The 23,767-nt window shown below is 49.0% G+C and overlaps 1 protein-coding gene across 1 annotated transcript in view; it reads left to right on the forward strand.

Moving 5' to 3' along the window:
* The window catches only part of LOC127394464 (acid-sensing ion channel 2-like), a 31,421-nt gene extending 11,898 nt beyond the window's left edge, over positions 1 to 19,523 (forward strand). The window contains exon 2 of the mRNA XM_051640467.1: positions 18,927 to 19,523. Within this exon, the coding sequence (XP_051496427.1) occupies positions 18,927 to 19,085 (159 nt within the window). The 3' untranslated portion in view covers positions 19,086 to 19,523. The remainder of the gene's footprint in view (positions 1 to 18,926) is intronic.
* Positions 19,524 to 23,767: the final 4,244 nt, after the last annotated feature.

Raw genomic sequence — 23,767 nt, forward strand, 5'->3', positions numbered from 1 at the left:
CTGACAATAACAAGACAGCTTACACCTTCCTGACACTGCAGATGGCACAAGAAAGAACAAATGAGTGTGCCTGGGGCAGTGCTACCCATGGGACACAGAGAAACCACCCGGGGAAGCTGTGGCTGCCCCATCCCTGGCAGTGTTGAAGGGCTGGTTGGATGGGGCTTGGAGCAACCTGGGCTGGTGGGAGGTGTCCCTGCCCATGCAGGGGGTGGGACTGGATCATCTTTAAGGTCCCTTCCAACCCAAACCATTCCATGATTCCAATACAGCCACGCTTACTCTATTTTCCAGTCAGGTACACAGAGTCCCTGAGCATCCATAACCATTTCCAGCTCTGCCAACTCCTGGTAGCTCCTGCAAGCTCCTGAGGGCTAAACAGCATCTCTGGGTAAAACCCCTCCCTTCCACTTGGGAATGCTGTTTAAAACACAGAAGTGTTATTTCTAAGCCTAAGATTACTCCTCCATTTGTTGTGCTGTTGCTGGTGCAGTTAATTGCAGAATATTTTCCTCCCATGCTTCAAAACAATCCGTACTGGTTCCCCTTGCAGGAGGTTAAAGCCAAACGCAGCTGCCGCAGGTAAATTCATGTGACAAACTGTTTCTAGAGATCAGGCAAGGACAATTTAGTCACCAGGGACAGGGAAATATGTTGTGCATTTATTCTGTTGGAAATCAGGCAGGTACACACGCAGCCTCCCTTTGCAAAGCAGCCTCAGAAGTGGGGAAGAGGTGTAAGTGGGTTGTTAACACTGTTATCTGTTAGTCCTTTTAGGATTCCTTCCCTGCTTTTTTTTCTCTCAGGAGGAGAAATGAATGTGTGAGTCGGGTATGTTCTTGTAATCACACTCCTCTTTCAAACCAGACACACACGATTGATTAAGCAGAATAAAAGCAGCAGGCAGCTCCTTTGCTTTGGGCAGCCCCGCGCTGAGCTGTGTGCCCAGGCAGCTGCACCTCCAGGCCGTGTTTCCTGGGCCCACTTGGAACAGTTTCTCTTTGTTTTCTACCTCCAGGCTTGACATTTTCCATCTGGGGTGTGTGTGACCCGGGTTCCCCCTCAGGCCACGTCGATGTGATGTTTTCCAGTCAAGGTGTTGGCTCCTCTCTCACTGGGTTGTTAGGGATGTTGATGAGTCAGTGATGCAGATGGTGAGTTTTTATCACTTCTCACAGCAGGGATGCAGCAAACCCAGCTTTATGCACGTGGTGCTGGGGACACCCTGAGATACCCACCTGGGCAGCCCCCCAGAGGAGGTTTGTGTTGAGAAGCAGTTCCCAGTAACTCCACGCTGGGTTTTTCTACCTACCCCGTGCAAGAGAGAGGAAGGAGCAAGATCAAGTTTGCTCCAGGGATGCAGGAATGGGTCCCCAGGTGCAGCACCATGTGAATGCACCTCTTGGCACCCAGGCTCTTCTCTCTTTGAGGCCACTTCACTTGGGGGTGTCTGCAAACTCTGTGACTTTGCACAGCACAGATGGCCAAGGAAGAGCAGAAGGGTGTCCAGTGGTGTCAGCTGATGCTCTCACAACCTGAGGTCAGCTGCCTGCTCTGCTGCCTGGATCATCCTGACTACAAGAAGTGATTTGAATTCAAGGGACTGAGGGACATTTGTATGAGCCTCCGTTGCTGGAAAGAATGTTTCACCTCTGGTCTTTCCTTCTATTTTTCATGCCAAACTGTCATAAAAAATACTTCCACGCTGAATGTCACAGCTTTCCCCCCTCTGCTACTAACACAGACTTGTCTTCCTGACTCTTTACAATTCTGACTTTCAACAAGTAGGTAAATTATGCTTCTTAAAAACCCAGCCCTGACTCTGAACCAAATATTCCTTCCCTCTGGGTGAACCATTTCTTTGCCTTGTTATTTTGAGCTCCATCATGGTCGTTGCCATGTCATGGCAACTTTGTGGAAAAGGAGATTAAGTGCTAAGGTTAAAACAGGTTCAAGCATAATCCAGAGTGCCCTTGGCAGGGACTGAAGTGTTTTAGTGGGTCTCATTCATCATTGCTTGATTCCTTAAAACAGTGGAGTGGCTCATTATTGTTTTTATATGCCTTTATGAGAGCTACAAAAGAGCCAAAGAGAGATTTACCACTATTCTCCCTTAACCCACACTCAAGAAGGAGCAATCATATTTAAGACCCCCGAGTGCCATGTAAAAGGTTTCTTCTTCAGAAACCAAGTTCCCCTGCATGACCCACGTGGGGTGGCTCAGGCTCAGCTCCAACAAGGAGGTTCCTGTTGGTTTGTGGAGTTCTATCTAGGACAGCAGTTTGGGGGTGATGGCAGGGAGCTGCCACTGCCAGCTGGGACTGCTGACCTGCCCTCATGAAACCACCCTCTGCCTCTAAGGCAGCTGGTGGGTTTTCTCCTCACTGATCCTACCAAAGCTTTGTCTTCCCTGTGGGCTGGATAAACCTCCAGCAGGGGCTGCAGACTCTGCAATGTAGGGAAAAATTGCACCCTGAGAGGGCATTAAAATGTGTGTTTTCATAGACTCATAGAATCATGGATTGGTTTGAGTTGGAAGAGACCTTAAAGGTCATCTAGATCCAACCCCCTGCATGGGCAGGGACACCTCCCACCAGCCCAGGCTGCTCCAAGCCCCATCCAACCTGCCCTTCAACACTGCCAGGGATGGGGCAGCCACAGCTTCCCTGGGCAACCTGGGCCAGGCTCTCACCACCCTCACAGCAAAGAATTTCCTCCTCATGTCTCACCTCAATCTCCCTCTTCCAGTTTGAATCCATTCCCCCTTGTCCTCTCACTCCCTGCCCTGGTCCAAAGCCCCTCCCCAGCTTTCCTGGAGCCCCTTCAGATACAGATCTCAAAGATTTCCAAGCAAAGGCTTCTGGTGTTCCACCCCTGCCTATTTGCTCTGCACATGTTGATCCCAACTGATCCAGGCAGTGCCTCAGAGTTGTCCATACCTGAGAAATTTTATGCAGCTATGTAAACTATCAGAATGATAAGATGGTAAGGCAGGGACTTTGGTTAGCTTTATTATTGTTATTATTTTTTCTATTATTTTTATTTTAATTTTAAGCAATATTTATTTATTATATTTATTATATTTATTATATTAATTATTAATTATATTAATTATATTTATTTCTTATGGAGAGCTGGATATGTTAATGGCACTGGAGACAGCAGTGGCAAATGCTAGTGCAGAGGGAACAGCCTCATGTTCAAAAGCAGCTGAACACAAACTGGAACAGGTACAGAGAGTCACCATGAGGAGGACTAAGGAAAAGAGGCAACTGTTCTAGGAGGGAAGATGATGGGAAATGAGTTTGTGTGGCCCAGCAAGGCACAGGCTGTGTGAGGGGCTGGGATTGCTCTGGAGAAACCACATCAGTGGGATAAGCTCTGAGAGGGACACGGAGCTATTCCAGCTAAGTGGTGATGCTGACTTTGGAGCAAATGGTATAAACTGGTCACAGATCACTTTCTGCTGGAATTTAGAAAAGGGTCTTTCTAATGCTTGAAGGAACAAAATCCTGAAGTAATGAAATCCTGAAGTAATTGCTTGGTGGGAATAATGGGGATCAAAAGCCTAGCAGGTTTTAAACCAGGATCATCCCCTGCGGATGGGATTAGAGGGTGTGGTTGCCAGTAACAGGAGATTCATTCAAGGACCTCTCCAGTTTGATGCACACCAGAATTTTCCTGTACTGAAGGCACAGAGTGGGTGTACCCCTGGATCGTGGGTGTCAGGCACATCTGATCCAGGTTCAATGAGGTGTAGGGGTGCTGGCAAACCTGCAAAAACACGGTCATGTCCTGGAAAGCTCTTTGCCCTCAGTTCTTGGGGTCACATCCTGTGAATTCTGTGTTTCTTGGTCATGGGAAGGTTTTAATACATAGCTTATCAGAGCTGGAAACTTGATTAGCTCAGACTCTGTCTATCTGCCCAAGGACATATTAATGTTTAGTCCATCAGGGTGCAAGTGCTTTGGATGCTTCACCCTGTCTCTGCTGCATGAAGAGGGGGAAGCAGCTTCTGTGGTTCAGGGGGTTCATGTTGCTTGTTATGAGCATCTACCTAAAACACAAATGTGAGACACCTGAATGGAACTGCAGACCATCTCCTGGCTGATCGTGTCTCAAACTCAGATGTTCGTGGCATGTTGAGGACATCCCTGAGTTTTATTCAACGTTTTCACCCCCAAGGTTTGGTAAGAACATCCAGGGGGGGTTTGCTAAGGGCCAGTCTGACTGAAACCAAGGCACTAATGGGGTGGGGGTTTTGTTCATCATCTGCATTGACACAGCACCTGGAATGCTTTTGTTGTACAAAAATGGATCAACAAGATGGTCTGTTCTCTCAATTGCTTTAAAATAACATAATGTTCTCTCTGATTCAAGAGGTCTTTGAGCAGCAAGGGAGAAAAAGAGGGGAAACCCTTGGCTAGATTGATTCTGACCAATAGCTTCCCAGTGCTTATAACACAACAGAGAGAGAAATACAAACCTTATTTGAAAAGCCAATCATACACTCCCTCTGGAGAAATGAATTAGTTGGTCTTGATTTTATCCACCTGGGAACCCTGATTATTTTCTCCTGAAAGAGAGCACCTGGTCTATTATCCCATGAATAAGCCAGAGCAAATGCCAAGGGGTTTCCATTACAAAGCCTGGCTCCCCTGCAGAGCTGCTGCCTGTGCTGGAATATGCTGCAGGAGAGGAAAGAAATTTGGAAGTTTGCCCTCAGGTTTCCTAGAGAGACAAAGCTGTGGTAGGAGTTAGAGAAATGCTTGTTCTGCCCCCCGGGATTCCCCTCCCCTGGCTAAAAAGTGATTGTTGTTGCTATTAATTAGAGCTGTATGGAAACATTCACAGGCAAACCTGGAGCCACCTCCAGCTGCCTCCCAGGGCTGGGTTACAGCCTTCAACTCAAACCAGCTCCCTTGAAAGAGGCACTTTGATGCCCTCAGGGAGTGGGTGAGTGAGCCAGGGACCTGGCATTGCTGCAGGAATGTGGTTAGGACAAGCTGAGGTCCAATGTGGACTATTTTGAACTCTGTGTTGACTGAAGGGATTTTAGCCTAGTAAATCTGGTACTGGTATCCTGCCTTTGTGCTAAACGTGCAGTTCAACCTCCTTGCTTCTGGATTTCAGTGCCAGCCCTGGGATTTTGCTCTGAATCCATTTTGTTCCCTTTTGAATCCTAACTTCTGTGCTGGGAAGCTTTGCTCAAAGCGAAGAGCAACAACCCTGCTAACCCCACTTTGTGCTGCAGTCAGACCTTGTGCTGCTGAATCCTTTGGTGCTTTGCTCCATTAACCTATGACCCATCTCTGGAGGGATTACCCAGATGTAAGGGAGAAGAACAGGTCAGGCCAGCAATATTTCAGCTGGTCCTGCTGCACTGGGGGATCTGATTAACCAATGCAGCCAGGACAGAGGGTAAAATGTGAATCATAGAACCACAGACTGGTCTGGGTTGGAAGGGACCTTATAGACCATCCAGTCCCACCCCTGCATGGGCAGGGACACCTCCCACCAGCCCAGGTTGCTCCAAGCCCCATCCAACGTGGCCATACTGGTTGTGTGGTACATCCAAGGCACAATAAAGCTGTTAGAATGGGTGGGGGTGGCTTTGCTGGAACTCTCTAGGACATGGACATAACCTCTCCTCTCCAAGAGTAAAAGGGTTGAGCTGGTGAAAAAGCAGCAAGACAGATGTGTGAGGGGTCTGCCCCAGCTCAGCATCACCCCTGGGATGTGCAGCAGACTGGGATGGGAGAGTTTTCCATCTCTCACTGTTGTGCTCCAGATCATTGCTCTGGCTGCCTGCATACGTTGTCAGGTCACCAGCACCTTTTTGCAACCTGGTATCATTCCCATTTGCTGGGTTTTAATGAATGTTTGTTCACTGGAGCGTTTTCCAGCGAGTGTGAGTGGTGTGCAGAGCCAGCCCACACCCCAGCAGCCTCCAGCAGGATCTGAGGAGAGGGATCAAACTTGGAAACAAATCAAGAACAACTTACCTGACCCATGCTGCTTGCAGTGTGAGACAGAGGGGGGCTCTGAATGGGAGTCTTGCAGGAGAGTCCCAGGAAATTGAATCCTTCCTGCCAATGCAGTGGAAAATCCCAGGGAGAATCATGGCACTACTGAAATTCCCTTAAAATCCAAGCAGTCTCAGTCACTGCTGCACTGAAGCACCCTGCCATCTTCTATTCCCACCTCAGGTCTGTTATCCAGGTTGCTATTCCCACCATCCAGATGGAGAATGGAAACAAACCCAGGGCTGTGGTAGCGTGGAGATGAGTGGCCTTTGAGAAATACCCCAGGAGCTCCTGATCCTCAGGAGGGTGTCGGGAGACAGAAGGGATACAGCCAGAGCCAGGACTGGATGTGAGTCTTCCAAAGATCCAGGGAATGCCTGGGCTGTGAGAATACTTGAGAGAGTGCTGAGAACCCAATCCACTTTGTTGATAGAGAGAGCAATGCAAATTCATAATTACTGTAGATAAACATGTTTGAGTTAATTACTTCTCCTATTTGGCTGTGCAAATGCTGCAGTGACTAATAGAGGCAGCATTCCTTCCCTTTCCTTCTGCTGGGAAAGCCAAGGCTACAGCAGGTGCTTGGGAAGGACGTGGCAGGAAAGCTGAGGAGCAGACAGAAGAGCAGACCCCCAGTGTTGAGCAGCTCTGAATCCTGCTGGGGGCACAATCCTATGACCAGAAAACATGACTCGGATTTCAGAGGCTTTAACTCTGCCACTGCCCCCAAATGTAGCTGCTGCTTGGACAAAATCAGCCTGGCTTGAGCTTAGGTCAGACTCTGTAGAGCTGAAGTCACCTCAGGTTGCTCTGTAGCAAAGAAATACGTGTCAGTGTGACACCACTCCATGCAGTGGCTTTTACTAGAGCTGCTCTGGGGTTTGCTGAGCCATGTGATTCAGGCAGTGGCTGTAACACAGGAGAAATGCTGCAGCCAGCTGGGACAAGCCATGGGTCACAAATCCCACCTGAAGGGGTGGATACAAGCAGAGACAAGGACAGCGCAGGAGAAACGTGGGAGACGAGGTTCAAAATCTCAAGCAGCTTCCAAAAAAATGGACTTGGAGAAGAACCAGGGTCCTGAGCACTTTTTTTTTTTAGCAGATTTGAGGTCCCAAAAACCTGGTTATCCACTCAGACTCTAGTGTCTCATCCCAGATTTTTTCAGACAGTCTGTCAGCAGCTCAGTCTGGACTATTTTAATCACATGCAGGCCTCCTGGACATTCTTTTTAGGTCTCAGACAGATCATTAGCAGTTTAGGGTGCAGAAAACCTTGTTAGCATTTGGGAATCGAAGCAACACCGATGACTCACTATTTCAGGCACCTGCTCAGCAGCTGGAAGTGTTGGATGTCCCAGGAAGCTTCCAACCTGTTCTCAAGGTTTTCCATTAGCACGTTTTGTCTCCCATCCTTCCCCAGCAGCCAAATCCTTCTGCTTCATTGTCCTGGGAGGCAGCAGTCCCAGGCACCAGCACTGCTGAGCTGCAGTTTGTCCTGTTTGCTCTAAAAATCTGCCTTTAGTTTAACGTGTCCAGCCAATCTTTCCCAACTCCAGCCCTCCCGGGGAGCCTGGCAGCTCCGACACCGCTCGGGCTTCTCGGGAAGGTGGCGAAGAGGAGCAGAGAGGAGGAGGAAGATGTAAGAGCAGATCAGCCCAGCACCTCTGAGCCACCCACCCTGCAACAGAAACACAAAAGAGAACAGAAAAATCGTATTTGCTGACTCTCTGAGGAATGCAAGGCTGAAGGAAACTCCATGTGAGGGATCTGTGTATTATTTATGGCTCTTTGTGCTGGATGCCATCGCCCACTGGATGAGCAATTTGTCTTGTTCAGGGAGATGCTCTTAACAGAGAACTGAAACCCCAATCCCTCTTTTCTCTGCCGAGCTGAGATGGTAGGACATGAAGGCAGAGCTGTGTCTCCTTCATCTCCCCAGGAGAGAACAACCAGGGGGATCTGCCAGACCAGCCAGGGATGGGATGCAGACCCTGACCCTGATGAACACATCCTCCCTGGGCAGGGGCTGAGCCAGCAGAGCCATTAGCCCCGTGTTCTCCCTGCCTAGAGAAGCCTTGGAAATGATGCTTCTGGGTTGAGATCTTCCAGCTGGGGGAAGAGGGTTTCAGAGCCTCTCCTGGTGGTTTCCCTTGGCAGTGCTGCTGGGTGATGGGTTCCTGTCCTGCTGGGTGACGGGCTCCTGTCCTGCTGGGTGATGGGCTCCTCTCCTGCTGGGTGATGGGTTCCTGTCCTGCTGAGTGGTGGGTTCCTGTCCTGCTGAGTGATAGGATCCTGTCCTGCTGAGTGACGGGCTCCTGTCCTGCTAGGTGATGGGTTCCTGTCCTGCTGGGTGATGGGCTCCTGTCCTGCTGAGTGATGGGCTCCTGTCCTGCTGAGTGACGGGCTCCTGTCCTGCTAGGTGATGGGTTCCTGTCCTGCTGGGTGATGGGCTCCTGTCCTGCTGAGTGATGGGCTCCTGTCCTGCTGAGTGACGGGCTCCTGTCCTGCTAGGTGATGGGTTCCTGTCCTGCTGGGTGATGGGCTCCTGTCCTGCTGGGTGATGGGCTCCTGTCCTGCTGGGTGATGGGTTCCTGTCCTGCTGAGTGATGGGTTCCTGTCCTGCTGAGTATTGGGTTCCTGTCCTGCTGGGTGATGGGTTCCTGTCCTGCTGAGTATGGGGTTCCTGTCCTGCTGGGTGATGGGCTCCTGTCCTGCTGGGTGATGGGCTCCTGTCCTGCTGGGTGATGGGTTCCTGTCCTACTGAGTGATGGGCTCCTGTCCTGCTGAGTGATGGGCTCCTGTCCTGCTAGGTGATGGGTTCCTGTCCTGCTGGGTGATGGGCTCCTGTCCTGCTGGGTGATGGGTTCCTGTCCTGCTGAGTGATGGGTTCCTGTCCTGCTGAGTATTGGGTTCCTGTCCTGCTGGGTGATGGGTTCCTGTCCTGCTGGGTGATGAGTTCCTGTCCTGCTGAGTATGGGGTTCCTGTCCTGCTGGGTGATGGACTCCTGTCCTGCTGGGTGATGGGCTCCTGTCCTGCTGGGTGATGGGTTCCTGTCCTACTGAGTGATGGGCTCCTGTCCTGCTGAGTGATGGGCTCCTGTCCTGCTAGGTGATGGGTTCCTGTCCTGCTGAGTATTGGGTTCCTGTCCTCCTGGGTGATGGACTTCTGTCCTGCTGAGTGATGGGTTCCTGTCCTCCTGGGTGATGGGCTCCTGTCCTGCTGGGTGATGGGCTCCTGTCCTGCTGGGTGATGAGTTCCTGTCCTGCTGAGTATTGGGTTCCTGTCCTCCTGGGTGATGGGCTCCTGTCCTGCTGAGTGATGGGCTCCTGTCCTGCTGGCCCCCAGCCCAGGCAAACCTGCTTTTCAAAGTGTGCCACCACCAACTCGTGTTGTTCTTCTCCCTGATGCATGTAAAATAAGTAAATGAGAATAAAAATCGGAGTGACATGAAGATAACACTGATGTGGCCTTGTCTGCATTTTCCTCCTTTGTTCCTGTAAAATATGAAACTGTATTATAATGTGATAAGTTTGTGTGCTGTGTTATACTGGGCTTCATGTATGATAGAGTTTATATTGCATATGATACTGAACAGGTGTGTATGTACATATATAAATGGATATTCAGCATGATTTAGGTGTTTTTGTTAATATAAAATGCCATCAATATTTCAGTACAGCAGCATGTTACAAATAAACAGTTCAAAGTGAGAATCATAGAATCACAGAATAGTTTGGGTTGGAAGGGACCTTAGAGATCATCTAGATCCAACCCCCTGCATGGGCAGGGACACCTCCCACCAGCCCAGGCTGCTCCAAGCCCCATCCAACCTGCCCTTCAACACTGCCAGGGATGGGGCAGCCACAGCTTCCCTGGGCAACCTGTTGAAACTGTTTTAACCACCCAAAATAAAATACTTCAGCATTTCTGAAACTTAAGCAAGTCAAGTGATTAATTTAGAATTTTGTCCTGAAGTGGATTTCACTGAATCAAATTGACTCTTTGCTGTGAAATGGTAGAGGATAGAGACACCACATTTTCCTCTCCAGTGTTTGCTGATCATTTCCCCACCCAGTGCCTGCCCCATCCCAGCTCTGGGAATGTGCAGCCTGCCAGCCAGGGCTTGAGGAAGTTTGGTGAGAAAGCAGGAGCCACTGGAGCAAGGCTTTGGAGTGTTTTGGAGTGTTCAGCACCCTGGGAACAGTGGCCAGGTGTGGGATTATTCCTCTGCCTCCTCCAGCGTGGTCTTATCTATCCCTTGGGCTTTTGGTGCTGTTGGCATTTCCCAGGCAGCAGCTGGGGGGGGGGTGTGTGTGCACTGGGGTGTGTGCACAGGCAGGTAGAGAAAGGGGTCTCCATGAGCACAGATGTCCCAAAAGACCTTCCAGGAGCTGGTAGCCACTTGAGCCTCCTGACACTCAGCTACCACAGGCACACACACAGTGAGAACCATAAAATAGAGACCCTGTGGTGCTAGTGACTAACACCTTCCTGGATGGTACAAACCACTTAGATTGACAGGCTGGGACAGGAGGAATTTACTTTCCTTATAGCTTTGTCTCTGGATATTTTATTTCAGGAGAGCTGAGGGCTTTTGCTGAACTTCAGAGAGCCTGAGTAAATGGAGCAGAGAGGAACTCCAGGAGGCAGGCAGCTATTTTGCTTATCTGGAAAAACCTTCACAAGGCTCATCTGGCCTGATTCAGCTGGAGCAAAACTCTCTGAAGCTGCTTTGGGTTGAGTTGTGGTCACAAAAACAACAGATGTGAAGGCTGCCTCTGCCAGCTGCAGGTGGGAGCTGTAGAGAAAACCCTGCCTGGAAACCTGGCTCTGCCATTCCTGGTGCCTGCAGGGCTGCTGCTGCTGTCTCTGCTTCCTGGGCAAGACACAGCTCCAGGGGAAGCCTAAGGACAAATTAGTAACAAAGCAAGGAGTGGGAAGTGTTGAGGCAGCAGGCACTGTGCTGTGGTGGCTCCCAGCAGGAGGAAGAGGAGGTTGTTTAAGGAGCAGTGGAGGTTTTCCTAGGCAGAACATTACAGGATTTGGCTCAGACATCCTAATGTATCTTCCAAATATATCCACGGAGGGATGCAGTAGAAAGGCCCTACAAAACTTTTTAGTTTAGTCCTGGTGTTCCCCTCCTGGGCTAGAAATTGTGCTGGGTTCACCAGAGGGATGTGAACTGTAGCAGGAAGTCGTGCCTGCCCACAGGTCCCTGCTCTCCCAAGCCCTGCTGGAGAGCAGGCAGTGCCCAGGGCTCTTTTCTCCTCCAGCATCCATGCTCTGTGCTCAGGGACTGGGAGGTCCCCAAGTTTCACAGGCCAGACAGGAGAAATGGCCAAAGCTTTGGGAGGAGTGAGGGGGGAGCAAAGCAGGAGATCTGGGTCTGAGTCTCACTCTCCTGTGGGTGCATCTGGGCTGTCAAAGCAGTTGAAAGCACCAAGAGTTCTGGTGGGTCAAGCATCACAGCATCACTGAATGACCTTGGTTGGAAAAGACCTTCATTGAGTCCAACCATTAACCTGACAGTGACAAGTCCTTAACTAAACCATACCCTGAAGTCCTAGGTCTCTTCAATCCCTCCAGGGTTGCTGACTCCACCCTACCCTGGGCAGCCTGTTCCAATGACTCAGTCTGTGCTTCTCAGGGTGACAGGAGATCCCAGTAGGACCCTGAACCAGAGAGACAGCAGAAGGGACTGAGATTTGATGGTGATTTCTGGAACAAGAGTCATTAGTGTCCAACAGTGTTCATGCAAAAAATGTTGTAGGTGTGGAGATGATACTAGGTAGAGAGGCCCAGTAATTCTGCAACGTATAATTCTAGTGAATTTAATGTAAATATTTGCAAAATTTGCAAGTTTCATAACACAGGCCTGTGTTTCTGTAAATAAGGAAGGGGCAGTAAGAAATTATTTAGGTGAGACATGAGGAGGGAATTCTTCCCTGTGAGGGTGGTGAGAGCCTGGCCCAGGTTGCCCAGGGAAGCTGTGGCTGCCCCATCCCTGGCAGTGTTGAAGGGCAGGTTGGATGGGGCTTGGAGCAGCCTGGGCTGGTGGGAGGTGTCCCTGCACATGCAGGGGGTGGATCTAGATGATCTTTAAGGTCCCTTCCCACCCAAACCAGTCTGGGATACTATGATTTGTGAGTTACCCTTGCAAATCCATTACCCTCCACAAAGCTCAGGATTTTACATTCAATGGTAGCATTTCTGTAGCTGTTCTTTAAAAGCAGGTGTTTTCTAGCAAAGATGTTTAGGAGATGCTCTCATGCTAAGTGCTGCTAAAACCATTCCTTTAGCTCTTGCAAGGTTAAAAATCCAATAGCTTCTCTCTCACAATATTAAGTTGTTTTTTTTTAAATGAAAAACCTTGATTCTAGTGTGTTTCAGGTAGTCTCAAAGAGTAACTTGCCATGAGCTACAGCCCCTTGCTTCCCTGCTCACAGGTGCCATGACACAGTGAGCTGCTTTCCCATCCAACAGATGCATACGAGCTTGATTCCCTTCCAGGTCAGGAAACAGGTTCTTTTTTCCAAAGTTCAGACTCTTAATCTGACCAGATCCCAACCCCAGCTGCCTTCCAAGGCCAGGGACCTCTCATCCTTCCATCAGCTGGGCAGTGGTTCTCTCTGTGACCAAGGAGGAGCTGGGAATGCTCCCCAAGGTGCCCAGGCAGAAAGCCCAAGGCATCTCGTAGGAAAACACTGTTTTTCCTCTCCCTTCAAGGATGTCCCACTTTTTATTCCCTCCATATCCACACAGGCAAGGTTTGGACTTGTGATGAAGAAGAAACACTTTCCTCACCCCTCCTAGGAGAGTTTCATCAAAAAAAAGATGCACAGTAAATCACCCTTGTTTCCACTTGCAGCTGTGGGGTTTATGTTCTGGGCTAAAGAGATAAACCAACTCCCCCCTTCCATCAGAGAGCATTTGTAGCATTTATTTCCCATCCTCTCCCCCCCCCCACACACACCTTGGCATGACAAATAAGAGGCTGTAATTCTCTGGGAGGCATGTTTTATGGGAAGCAATGCATTTTCCTGTCCAAGCAGCTAAATACTGTGTTGATAAGAGGTTTGGGCAGGATATTCTCTGGCAGCCTTGCCACAATTTTCTGATTCACTGAGCTAATACAGGATGATTAACACAAGTCTTCCTTACTGGCTACTATTGTAATTTCCCCCCCTACACCCTGTAATTGTTTCCCAATTTACTTTTTCACAAATGGGGCTGTTTCTTCCTTCTCCCTTTAGGTTTAATGTTTTCTTTCTCTCTGGTGCACCCGAGGTGACCACATCCCATGGAGAAGGTTAAGGGAGTTTGTGTGTGTGTGTCTTGGTCCTGTTGAAGTTCTCAAAGCTGGGAAATCCAGAGAGCACAACCTGCTTCTGCTGGGACTTGTTGAACCATTTCTGCACCAAAGCACTGACTGCCCAGGAGGGGAGGACATGCTGCAGGTGACCAGCAGTATCTGAGACAGAATTCTGATTGTACTGAGGACAGACACCTGTGCTGCCCACACTACCCTGCTGTTTAAAATACACCTGTTCCCTGATGGGGGCTGTTTCCATGGGATTTACTGGCATGTTTGGCTCTTTCTGTATCCTCCTGCAATCTCTGTTGCTGATACTGGCATTTAACAAGCTCAGCTCGTTGTCTTGACACGATGTGGATGCTGGGCTGCAGCTCACAGGTTCTAACAGCTGCTCTGCAGTGCAGGTACAATCTTCTCCTTTGCCCTGTTCCACGTGCCAGCTCCTACAGACACTGTGGAACAGCCCATTTCAAATGTGTTGGTGCTTCCTCTGCTCACGTCTTCACTCTCCCTTGCTGGTGATACTGGTGTCACTGACCCAGTATGAGCTGGTGACAGTTTTGCTTCTAGTCTCAGCAGGGCACAAGGGGTGTGACAGAACTGTGAGCATGTCAGGGGACAGAATCTGTTAGTAGGGGATTTTGTTCATGGTAAAGAAAGCATTAGAGAGATTGTACTGACTTCCTGAAAAGTTCAGATGAACGTGGCTGCTTTCTGCTTTTCTTTGGAGCACAGCTTGGATGTGTCTTGTCAGGGGATCAGGTACCTTCATTCTCCTGTGGGTTTGATTCACTCGCTGAATTCACCAGAGGATGCAGAGTGCAGGTACCTGAGGCCATGTACACACTGCAAATTGATGATGCAGCACAGGTCTGGGGATGAATTCCCTCCTGTACTACAGGACTGGGATAATATTCAACACCAGAGGTAATGGCAGCTACATAACAATTGAGATGTAGGACACCATAATATTACTAATATAGTCTTGATGACTATCACTGAATTCAGAAATTGCATTATCCTTTTCATTTGTATTTATGACTGTGCTCGTGCTTCTATTATTTCTGGTATGTGATGAGAACACTGGTTAGAAAAGAGAGGAGGAAGAAACAGGGGTTATCACAGGCCTAGGGACAAGTATGGGACAGCACTTGTGATTGACCAAGGATACAGGCAAAGGCAGAGAAAGGCAAAGCATTTCAAATAGGGATAGAAGGGTATTCATGCACTTGTACATGAAGGAATTCTGGTCATGTGAACAAGAAATCCTAGGAGAAATTTATTTCCCTTGGCCTTCCTTAGGTTGCCTGTTCTGGCAGCACCCAGGAGACACTCTCCTGGCAGCAGCAGTAAATCTTCAGCAGTGGCAGCACAAAACCAGGGAGTAAAATGACCATTTTCCTGATGGGTTGTTTGTCCATGTGTGGGTATTCACTGACCCAGCAGCCCCTCTGCACACAGCTGGCTCCTGGGACATGCTGCCCAAAGCCAGAGGTGGTGGCAGGGAAGCATAAGCTTAAACAGGAAAGTTAAGAGAGCCCTTAACTTGTAAATCACTTGCAACTCTGTTTCTGTGTCCCAGCAAAGCCAGTGGGATGAAAGCTGGGACAGCTACTGAAGAAACATGTTAGGTAGATGCCCCTGGTGCTCAGCACAGTGTGGAGGGGACCCAAAGCCAAGGAGACTGTAATCCCAGCAGAGGATGAACTAAAATGTGGGCAGAGAGGGAAGATGGACAAAGTATTTGGCATGAGCCTCTCTGAGGAGCTCAGGAATGTTCACAAGCCATTTCTGGGCAGGGCTGCTCCATGCTGGGTGGGAGCTCGGCTGATGGGTGGGACCTAATGCAGACCCAGAGGTGACAGTGCTTAAGGGACCTTGAGCAGGGGCCTGGCAGCTCTCCCATGCAATGAAGGGCCATGACATCCCATTATCCAGTGATTTTGCTTCGAGCTCCTGGTTAATATAGAAGCAACTTATCTGTGCTGTATTCTGTCCTTGCAAATATAGGGTCATCTGCCCCTGTTATGAGCATGAGAGCGAAGACAAGGTCTTTTAAGTCAAGGCCTTAAATCTAGATAGAAGCCAAAGTGTATCCCTGGTTGTCCCAAGAGAGGCCCTGGCCTTTCAGCAGTAATTAATTCAGTTGCAGGCTGCCTCATGTACTTGGCTCTGCGGAGGCAAATTGTACCTGTTCATTGAATTTGTAGCTCTGCCTCCCTGCCAGCCCCTGGGAAGGATCAGCACTTGCCATTATTTATTAGAGCACAGCATCTTTCTCCTCTCCAAAGGAATTTCACCTGCTAACCAGACTGTGGCTCTGTAATGAGAGCAGTTTGTGATGGGACACGAAGGTTGGGTTGGAGCTGCAGGTTCCAACCAGGGAGGGAGGCTCAAGTTGTTTGTTCCCCATTTACAGGTAATTTTCCCACAGCACAAGGTCACAGACCTTTAACTCCTGAAGATAATCAGCTTTTTTGGGTTTGCATCCTGCAAAGAGGGTGGTGCTTCTGCCCTGTTTTGAGGTTGCAAGTTGATGTGGCACTGGAAAAAAAAAAATAAATGGGTTTTCTGATAGAGAGGGAAGAGTTTTCTTTAGAGTAAAGAGAATTGCTGCATTTTTGCCAGCACCCTGACTGCAGAGCTAAGCAGCTCATTTCTGTCAACTAGAAGCCATGAGAAAGGAAGACAAAAAGAGACAACAAACCACTATTGTAGGTTAAAAAACAAAACAAACGAACAGGAGGGAGAAAAGTGTCTTCTGTCCTGGGTGTCAGGCCGTGTTAGCAGCACTGTAGCACTAACAGGATTCAGGAAGGTAGAAGATAAAGACAGCAGAAGAAATTAATTCCAGTCAAGATGGGCTACCATCATTAAGGGAATTTTAACCTAGCCTGAAGCCATGAACTGCAAGCATCTGAAAGCATAACCTCTCTGTGACCTTGACAAAGATTTTTTTCCCTGTTTGAAAATAAAATTCAGAGGAGTAGAAAGGAGAAAATTGACTGACTTTAAGCACAGACATTACTGAACACAGCCAACATAAAGCTTTCTCAATCCCCCGTGAAAAACCTTACCTATTGTTCCATCTTACTTGCATTTGGCAGAGTTGCTGAGGGCAATGAGGGCACTAGATTCAGCTCCCAGGTTTGCAGTCCTTGGTCTGGGCAGAATGAAACAAAGGTGCAGAATCAAAGAGTCATAGAATGGTTTGAGTTGGAAGGGACCTTCAAGATCATCTAGTTCCAGCCCCCCTGCATGGGCAGGGACACCTCCCACCAGCCCAGGTTGCTCCAAGCCCCATCCAACCTGCCCTTCAGCACTGCCAGGGATGGGAATCAGGGGCTGTGCTATTACCTGGCTGTTTGCAATGCAGATCCAGACACTGCATTTCTTGCCAGTCCCTCAAAGTTGACATACAGGAAAAATCTGAGGCTGGGTGGGGACAATTCTGAAGCTTTATGGGAGCATCTCTCATTTGGTTGGTTGTACATGACTAGTTGGCATCAATGAGCAGCATCAGCTACTTTGGAGCAGCATGAGGAGCAGAGGTGGCCCAAAGCCTGCAGATACTGCAAGCAAGGTCTTAGAGGGCAAATGGATCCTCAGAGCTGTTCCTGATGGGAGGATAATGTTAGGCAGGAAGAACATGGCCCCTGCAGCCCATTAGGCAGGAAATTCTTTAGCTGCCACCTCCATCCCTTCTGATTCATTTGAGAGACACAAGGGCCCTGACAGGACCTGTGCCACACGCTTTGATTGCAGTTAAACTCTGAGGCAGGGTCCCCACAGTGTCATAGAATCATCAGTCATGGAATGGTTTGGGTTGGAAGGAAACTTAAAGATCATCTACTCACCTAGTTCCAACCCTTTGCCATGGGCAAGGACATCTCCCACGAGAGCAGGTTGCTCAGAGCCCCATCCAACCTGCCCTTGAACACTTCTAGAGGTGTCACAAGCTGGGGAGCTTCACGGTGGCCAGATCTGGTGCAGCTGGGTTGGTCAGAGCCATCTTGTACCAGTTGTGGTGACCAGGCATGGAGGCTGCTGCCTGGAGAAGAGCACAAGGATGTGTTGAACTCACCCAGCTGTGTCACTAGCTGTGACCAGCATGTGGGTTAGGGTGGGTGTCTGATGAGCCTGCCCAAAGGGGATCACTGAGGGGAGGCCAAAGGATCCATACCTATCAGGATTACTAAACAGAAGGGAAGGTGACAAACATGTCACCCTCCAGCCAACATTTATACCTTATTCTGCTGGGTCAATTCACCCACTTCCCCACCTGGGACCCATCTGACTTGCCACCCGTGTCATGTTTCCAGGTGGGGTGATGGATGGTGACTACATTCTTGAGACAATGCTCTGCTCTCAGCAATGAGAGCTACTGACATTTTGACTTCCCACTTTCTCCACCTCACTGTCCTCAGCCGTATCAACATCTGGATTACCTGATCCCCAGCTGGGAAGGACGCTTCAGGGCTCTGGGCACAATCAGGAGTCCTTCAGTCTCTCTAGGACCTCGATGCCTCCCACCGTCTGGAGCTAATGAGCTATAGACAAATGACACCTTCCCAGCCTTGTTTCTGTTGGCCTCAAACACTGACCATGGCCAATGATCCAAGAGAGTTTAGACTGTTCTCCTCCTCTCTGATACCACAGGGACCACAAGTACAGGTGAAGGAGACCTGAAAACCTTTCAAGGGGTGTCACACCAGGTCCTTCTCAGCCTTGTTGAAGTAACTGCAACAGTGGAGGATACAACCTGCTGCCTCAGAGGTGTCTGGCAGGCTCAACTCTGAGCTTTGTTGGTAGGACCTTCTCATTGAACTAACACTGGTTTGGACTGTTCTTGATGTAGTACACACTGTTACAGCTTCATTACCTTGTTGTGTTCTTTTGGGGGAAGTAATTGACTGGGAATAAGTTTTATCCCTTTTGGGTTAACATTAGGCTAGTTCTCTTCTTCCTGCATGTGTGTTGGTGAGAAGTCACCTCTCCTCAGTTCCTTTGTAAGCAGTGGGATCATGGGGAAATGCCTGTTGACAGCCAGACTTGCTCTCTCTTAACAGGTCCATGCAGAGCAGCTTTTGCTTCTGGCAGGAACAGCCAGACACCCCCTCAGCAAATGCTAGAGGCAGTAGGCAGCCCACCTCTCCACTTCCTTCTGAAGGTTCAGCTGTTCTGCAGCTTGAGGTCCATAAGTGAGGTCCTGATGCCCCCTGAGGAGGTCAGAGTGCGGTAACGTATCCCCAGGAGGAGGGAAGTCTTGCTGTGTTTGACCCTCTCTCCACGACGCGTCTCAGGGACGTGGGTGCAGCCTGTGCTGCTGCCAGAGCAGGATGCTCTGGTGGAGTCAAAGCACTAATAAGATCAGCTTGAATCTTCGGAATGTTGTTTGCTCTGGAGGGAAAGGGGGAGGTGAGGTAGAGGAGCTGGAAGGGAGGAGAGCTCGAGCTCTTTTTGCCAAAGGGAAAGGAGATCATGACCCTTTACCTATGGATAACCCCCAAGGAGGCAGAACGGGATGTTGGCATGGGAGGAGCAAGGATTCTGTCAGTGTCATGTGTTTCCTTTCTCCACAGCTGCCACTGGATGGGAGTAACATGAATCACCACACACCACAGCTGTGTGGTGTGGCCATGCAGGGAGAAGGAGAAGCATTGAACCCGATACTTGTCACCAGCCCAAGCTTGGACCAGCCATCCCAAAGAGGGATGTCACTATGGGTTTCTCTACCGTAGGCATTGCCCAGGAGGTGCCACCTACTCAGTCATTGCCCATGAGAAGAGGAGAATGGTTCAGGAGTGACTGCTTGAGGAAGAGAGCACCCACAGCTTGAATACCTCATGGTCTTGGGAAGAATAATTTTGTAGACTGTATTTTAAGGAGAGAACGTAGGATCAAATTTTGGATTTCAGACAGCCTTTGGATGCCATCTTTCCCTCTTCCCCATAACAGTTGTTATCTCTAGCTTAAGAAATACCTCAAACATTACATTGTCAAAAGCAAGACCTCCTCCACCAGCTTCCAGAAGAACCAGCTGCTGGACAACAGAGTTAAATCTTCGCTTGAAAACTTTACCCAGAGATCCCCAGCAACACTTTTTCCTGTCCCAGGTGGCTTCCAAATTGCAGACACTGAAAAATTCCTGACTGCATCCCCCTGCTCTGGTTGTAGCAGGGTCTCATGCATCCCTACTGTACATTGGGCTGACGACTGTGTGTGTGCTTCAGGTGCAGTGTGCACAGGAGACCCTGGTCTCCCATGAGCCATCTCCTGTGTTGCTTCTAGGTGGTGATACTTGACTGATGGCTGCAAGATTTGACCCATGGTTGCAGACATGTCTGGTTCTTGCTCAGGTTCTCCAGTTCAGACTGTCCTCTTACTCCATAGCACTGTGGTCCTGGCCGGGTTGAGCACTTAGCCTGCAGAGTGAGCTAGTAATGGTGCCCTGGACTCCTCTTTGGAGGTGTTAGGGTGCAATCTGCTGTCCCTTCTGCTCAGACACCTCTGGTATGTGCTAAAAGGGAGCAATTTGCTTTCCTCTGCTTCAGTACAGATTGGGCTGGAAAGACTATTTATGTAGGTCTTTTGCAAATGACACTTGCTATGGATGAACATTGATGATGACTGCAGAGGACTTCATCAAAAATTCTCACTCCTGGATGATGTTTGTGTTTCTCCCCACCACACAGAAGCTGCTTTTTCAATGTGAGTAATAAATTGGTTTCCACAGGCAGTTGCTACTTGCAGCACCACCTGGAAATGGGGACCACGATGCCTTTTCAGATCCAGAACTCTGCCCTTCCTGAATCTTTGGAAACGTCCCTCCAAGCACCAGCCACAGATCCAAAGGAGGACAAGTCTTGGATGCCAGGATGGGGAAAAAAAACTGAGGATGTTTGTCATTACCAGTGAATATTACAGGAAGCTCTGGAAATCAGGAGCATGGTTCTGTTGTCCTGTGATCATCTGGAGGAATTCTGCAGCAGAGGACCCACATTTCCCACCTCTGCTGTTTGCCAGTGCTGAAGTAGAGATGGTGTAGGCTCTGAAGCTCATCACAATCCATCCCAGAAGATACAGATCTCAGGAGGCTGTTTTTCCTCTAGAGTTACTTCATATGAATCCAACCAGTCAGGCAAATCTCCAACTGACCCAGGCCAAGAACTACACTTGCTAGAAGGTGCTGCAGACATTTCATGTTCCCAGGGAAAGGGAGGCTTCAGCCAAGCACTTTGTGCTTGGTTCTGGAAGGGAAAGCTACTGTTCTTTCTCTTGTGGGAGGCGTCCCTGCCCATGCAGGATCTAGATGACCTTTAAGGTCCCTTCCAACCCAAACCACTCTATGATTCTATGACTCTGCTTTACATCCCAATTATTTGAGTAAATATGTAGAACTCCTATCAAAAAAAGAAGAGGTGGTGCCATGGCAGTGGCCTTTAGCTGGGTGGGATGTGGGAAGGGAGTCAAAAAGAGCCACTAACTCTTGCTACCAAGTCCTGGTTCCACAGTGCTCTCAGCTAGTGAGGCAGGAGGCAGGAACACCACACGTTGTGCTTGCTGGGGTGCTGAGCTGTCACTCAGCCATTGAGATGTGCTGCCCTGACCCTGGATCCTTGGCACACTGCCCAGGGAAGCAGCTCAGCTGGGTAACAAGGGACCATTAAACGGGTTTCAGGCTGCCCTACTAAAACAGATTTGTTTGGTACTTGAAGCAAGGAAAATAATTGGGCAGGAGACTTGGAGGGAGGCAGAGGGTCAGGTCAGCAGCTGGAGGGAAGTGTTGATGTCCATCAGCACCAACACACGTGTGCCTGTCTCCTCCTGGGCAGCTGCCAGGGACAGGGTGGGCAGGGCAGCCCTGGCAAGGCTCTGGGAAAGGGACGCAGCTCTCAGGCAAGCCCATATGAACATAGCCTAGAAAAGCCACCAGTCCTGGGACTCGGGGATCATCTTGTGCCAAGAGAGAAAACCCTGAGAGCTGCCTGGGCTCTGGAGCTGCCATCCTGCCCAGCTTCCCTTGGCAAAGGTCCTCCAGTTCACAAGCAGAGCTGGCTCAGGGTTTTCCAGCTCAATTAGTTTTTGTCTGTGTGTTGGGGTTTGGAGCTAAACTGCAGTGTGGTGTTATTTGGGGAAAGCCTTCTGTAGAAAATAAGTTTAAGAGCAGGAATATTCTATTTGTCACTGGTACAGCAATTATTTTCAGAAAGCCACTGCTCAGGATAAAGCCTCTCAAACCAAAATATTCCTCCTCAAAGAATTATTTCTCTGTCCTAATTTTTATTTTTTTTATTATTATTATTATCTTTATTATCTTTATTATCTTTATTATCTTTATTATCTTTATTATCTTTATTATAATTACTCCTCCTTTTATTATTGTTATTGTTTTTATTAAAATTTGGGGTTGGTTTTACTTTGTTCAAGCTCTGCAAAGAACAACAGGCAAAATGCTGGAATTTTCAGAGAGGGGGTGGGAAGGTCTTCTCAGGCAGCTCCAGCCCTGCCTGGCCCCACCAATCCTGTTCCCCCCTTTGCCAGTTGGATGGCAGGCTGGTGATTCCAGAGGAAGAGGGGGAAAAGCCTGACCTTCAAAGTATTAAGGAACAGAAAAACTAATTATAAAAAGACTTCTGAAATCAACTGAAGACATCTCTTACCATTCCTTCTTGAGGATTTTTCAGTTATTAAAATGTCCATGTGAAGGAAGTTTTGAAATAAAGCAGCTCTTCAAATGAAATACAATCAAAGCTTGTTTTTTCTCGAGGTGCCAAATTGACACAAACACTAAAAAGACTGAAATGTTTATGTTCTCTTTTTTTTCCGACTAACAGATTGAATTTACAACTTGTATTAATATCATATTAATTTCTTTAAACCAAAAATAACTAGTCTATCTCCCTTTCTCCAGCCCAGCTGAGCTTTACCTCCTGCTTGTTAGAGTTTCAGGCTCCAACTTAGTGTTCTAAAGTAGTCAAAAGAAGGAGCAGCCAATATGGACTGAGATATTGCTTTGCACATGAAAGACAGCATTAGAAGTCAACTTGAATATAACTCTTCTTTTTCCTGAATTTGATATTTCACCTCAGGATGTTTCTCCCAGACACTCTGCAGTTCATGTGGCACTTGCTGCTGCAACGCTGCAGCACTTGCAGCCCTTCAGAAGAGCCCCTTCTCCACCCTCCTTAGCACCCAAGGGTGCTTTGGGGCTACAGAAACTGAGACATGTTTTGGGAAGCACCCTGCATCCCGCTTGTCCCGTCGTGTGACAGAAAATGTTTGTGATGGGGAAACTGAAGATCAGAGCACTGAAGCAATCTGTGGTGTGAGGGTGGTGAGACCCTGGCCCAGGTTGCCCAGGGAAGCTGTGGCTGCCCCATCCCTGGCAGTGTTGAAGGGCAGGTTGAATGGGGCTTGGAGCAGCCTGGGCTGGTGGGAGATGTCCCTGCTCATGCAGGGGGGTTGGATCTAAATGATCTTGAAGGTCCCAAACCAGTCTGAGACTCTATGATCCTATGAAAATGTTCTCCCAGTCTGGGCACAGAGCAGAGCTTAAACCTCGTGCAGCCATTCCCTATTGCTCCGAGTTCATCTGCCTGCAGATCACTTTTCCAAAGCTTTTGAAGTCTGAGCTCCTCTGAATTCCTGGGGATTTTGACATTAAATCCCTTCAGAAATAGCAGATATCTGAGAAATAGCACAGGCCAGCAGCTGGGATCAGCAGAGACATGGGCATGCAGAGCTCTGACCTGATGACTCAGAGATGCTCTGGGAGAGACTAAAGCACAGCAGGGAAGGAGTGAAGTGCTGGGAGGGCAGCAAGGAAGAGGCTGGGCTGGGAATCCTGCCCTGATGGGGGAAAGCAGAGAAGGAGCCCCAGAAGCTGCTTACCTGGGGTTGTTCACCTCCTTCCCAAATCCTGGGAAAAATCCTGGAGCTGCTGGAGAAAGCACAGAGTGATGAGGGTCAGGAGAGCTGGAGCCTGGGGGTCCACAGGGAGGGATGGACGGAGTCCTCCCCAGACACTGGCCATGGGTGGAGGAGAAGGGAAGAAGAAGCAGGAAGGAAGTTGTCTTCTGGGATCTCTGACCTTCCTCTGAGCTCACGTAGCTCTATGGAAGGGAATATCTTTGGCCAGTTTTGCTCTAACTCAGCCTCCTAAGGGGGGTCATAGATCTCCCCGTAGTGTCTGAGCCGGCAGAGTGAAGATGTGCCCTGGAAGCCCCAGCAGTTAGAGACACGTCCCAGTGTTACCAGCCTTAGTTGGAATGCTCTGGTGTTAGTTTACTGAAGGAAAAAGAATCAGTAAAAGGAAAATTGGCTTCATCCTGGCTCAAACTAGGACAAATGCTGACCAGAAAACCAGCACAGGCAGGTGCCTCCAGGGATGGAGGAAGGAGAAACTGCCTCTAGCCCCACC

This window comes from Apus apus, chromosome 25 (assembly GCF_020740795.1).
Source record: "Apus apus isolate bApuApu2 chromosome 25, bApuApu2.pri.cur, whole genome shotgun sequence".
In the NCBI taxonomy this organism is placed as follows: Eukaryota; Metazoa; Chordata; class Aves; order Apodiformes; family Apodidae; genus Apus; species Apus apus.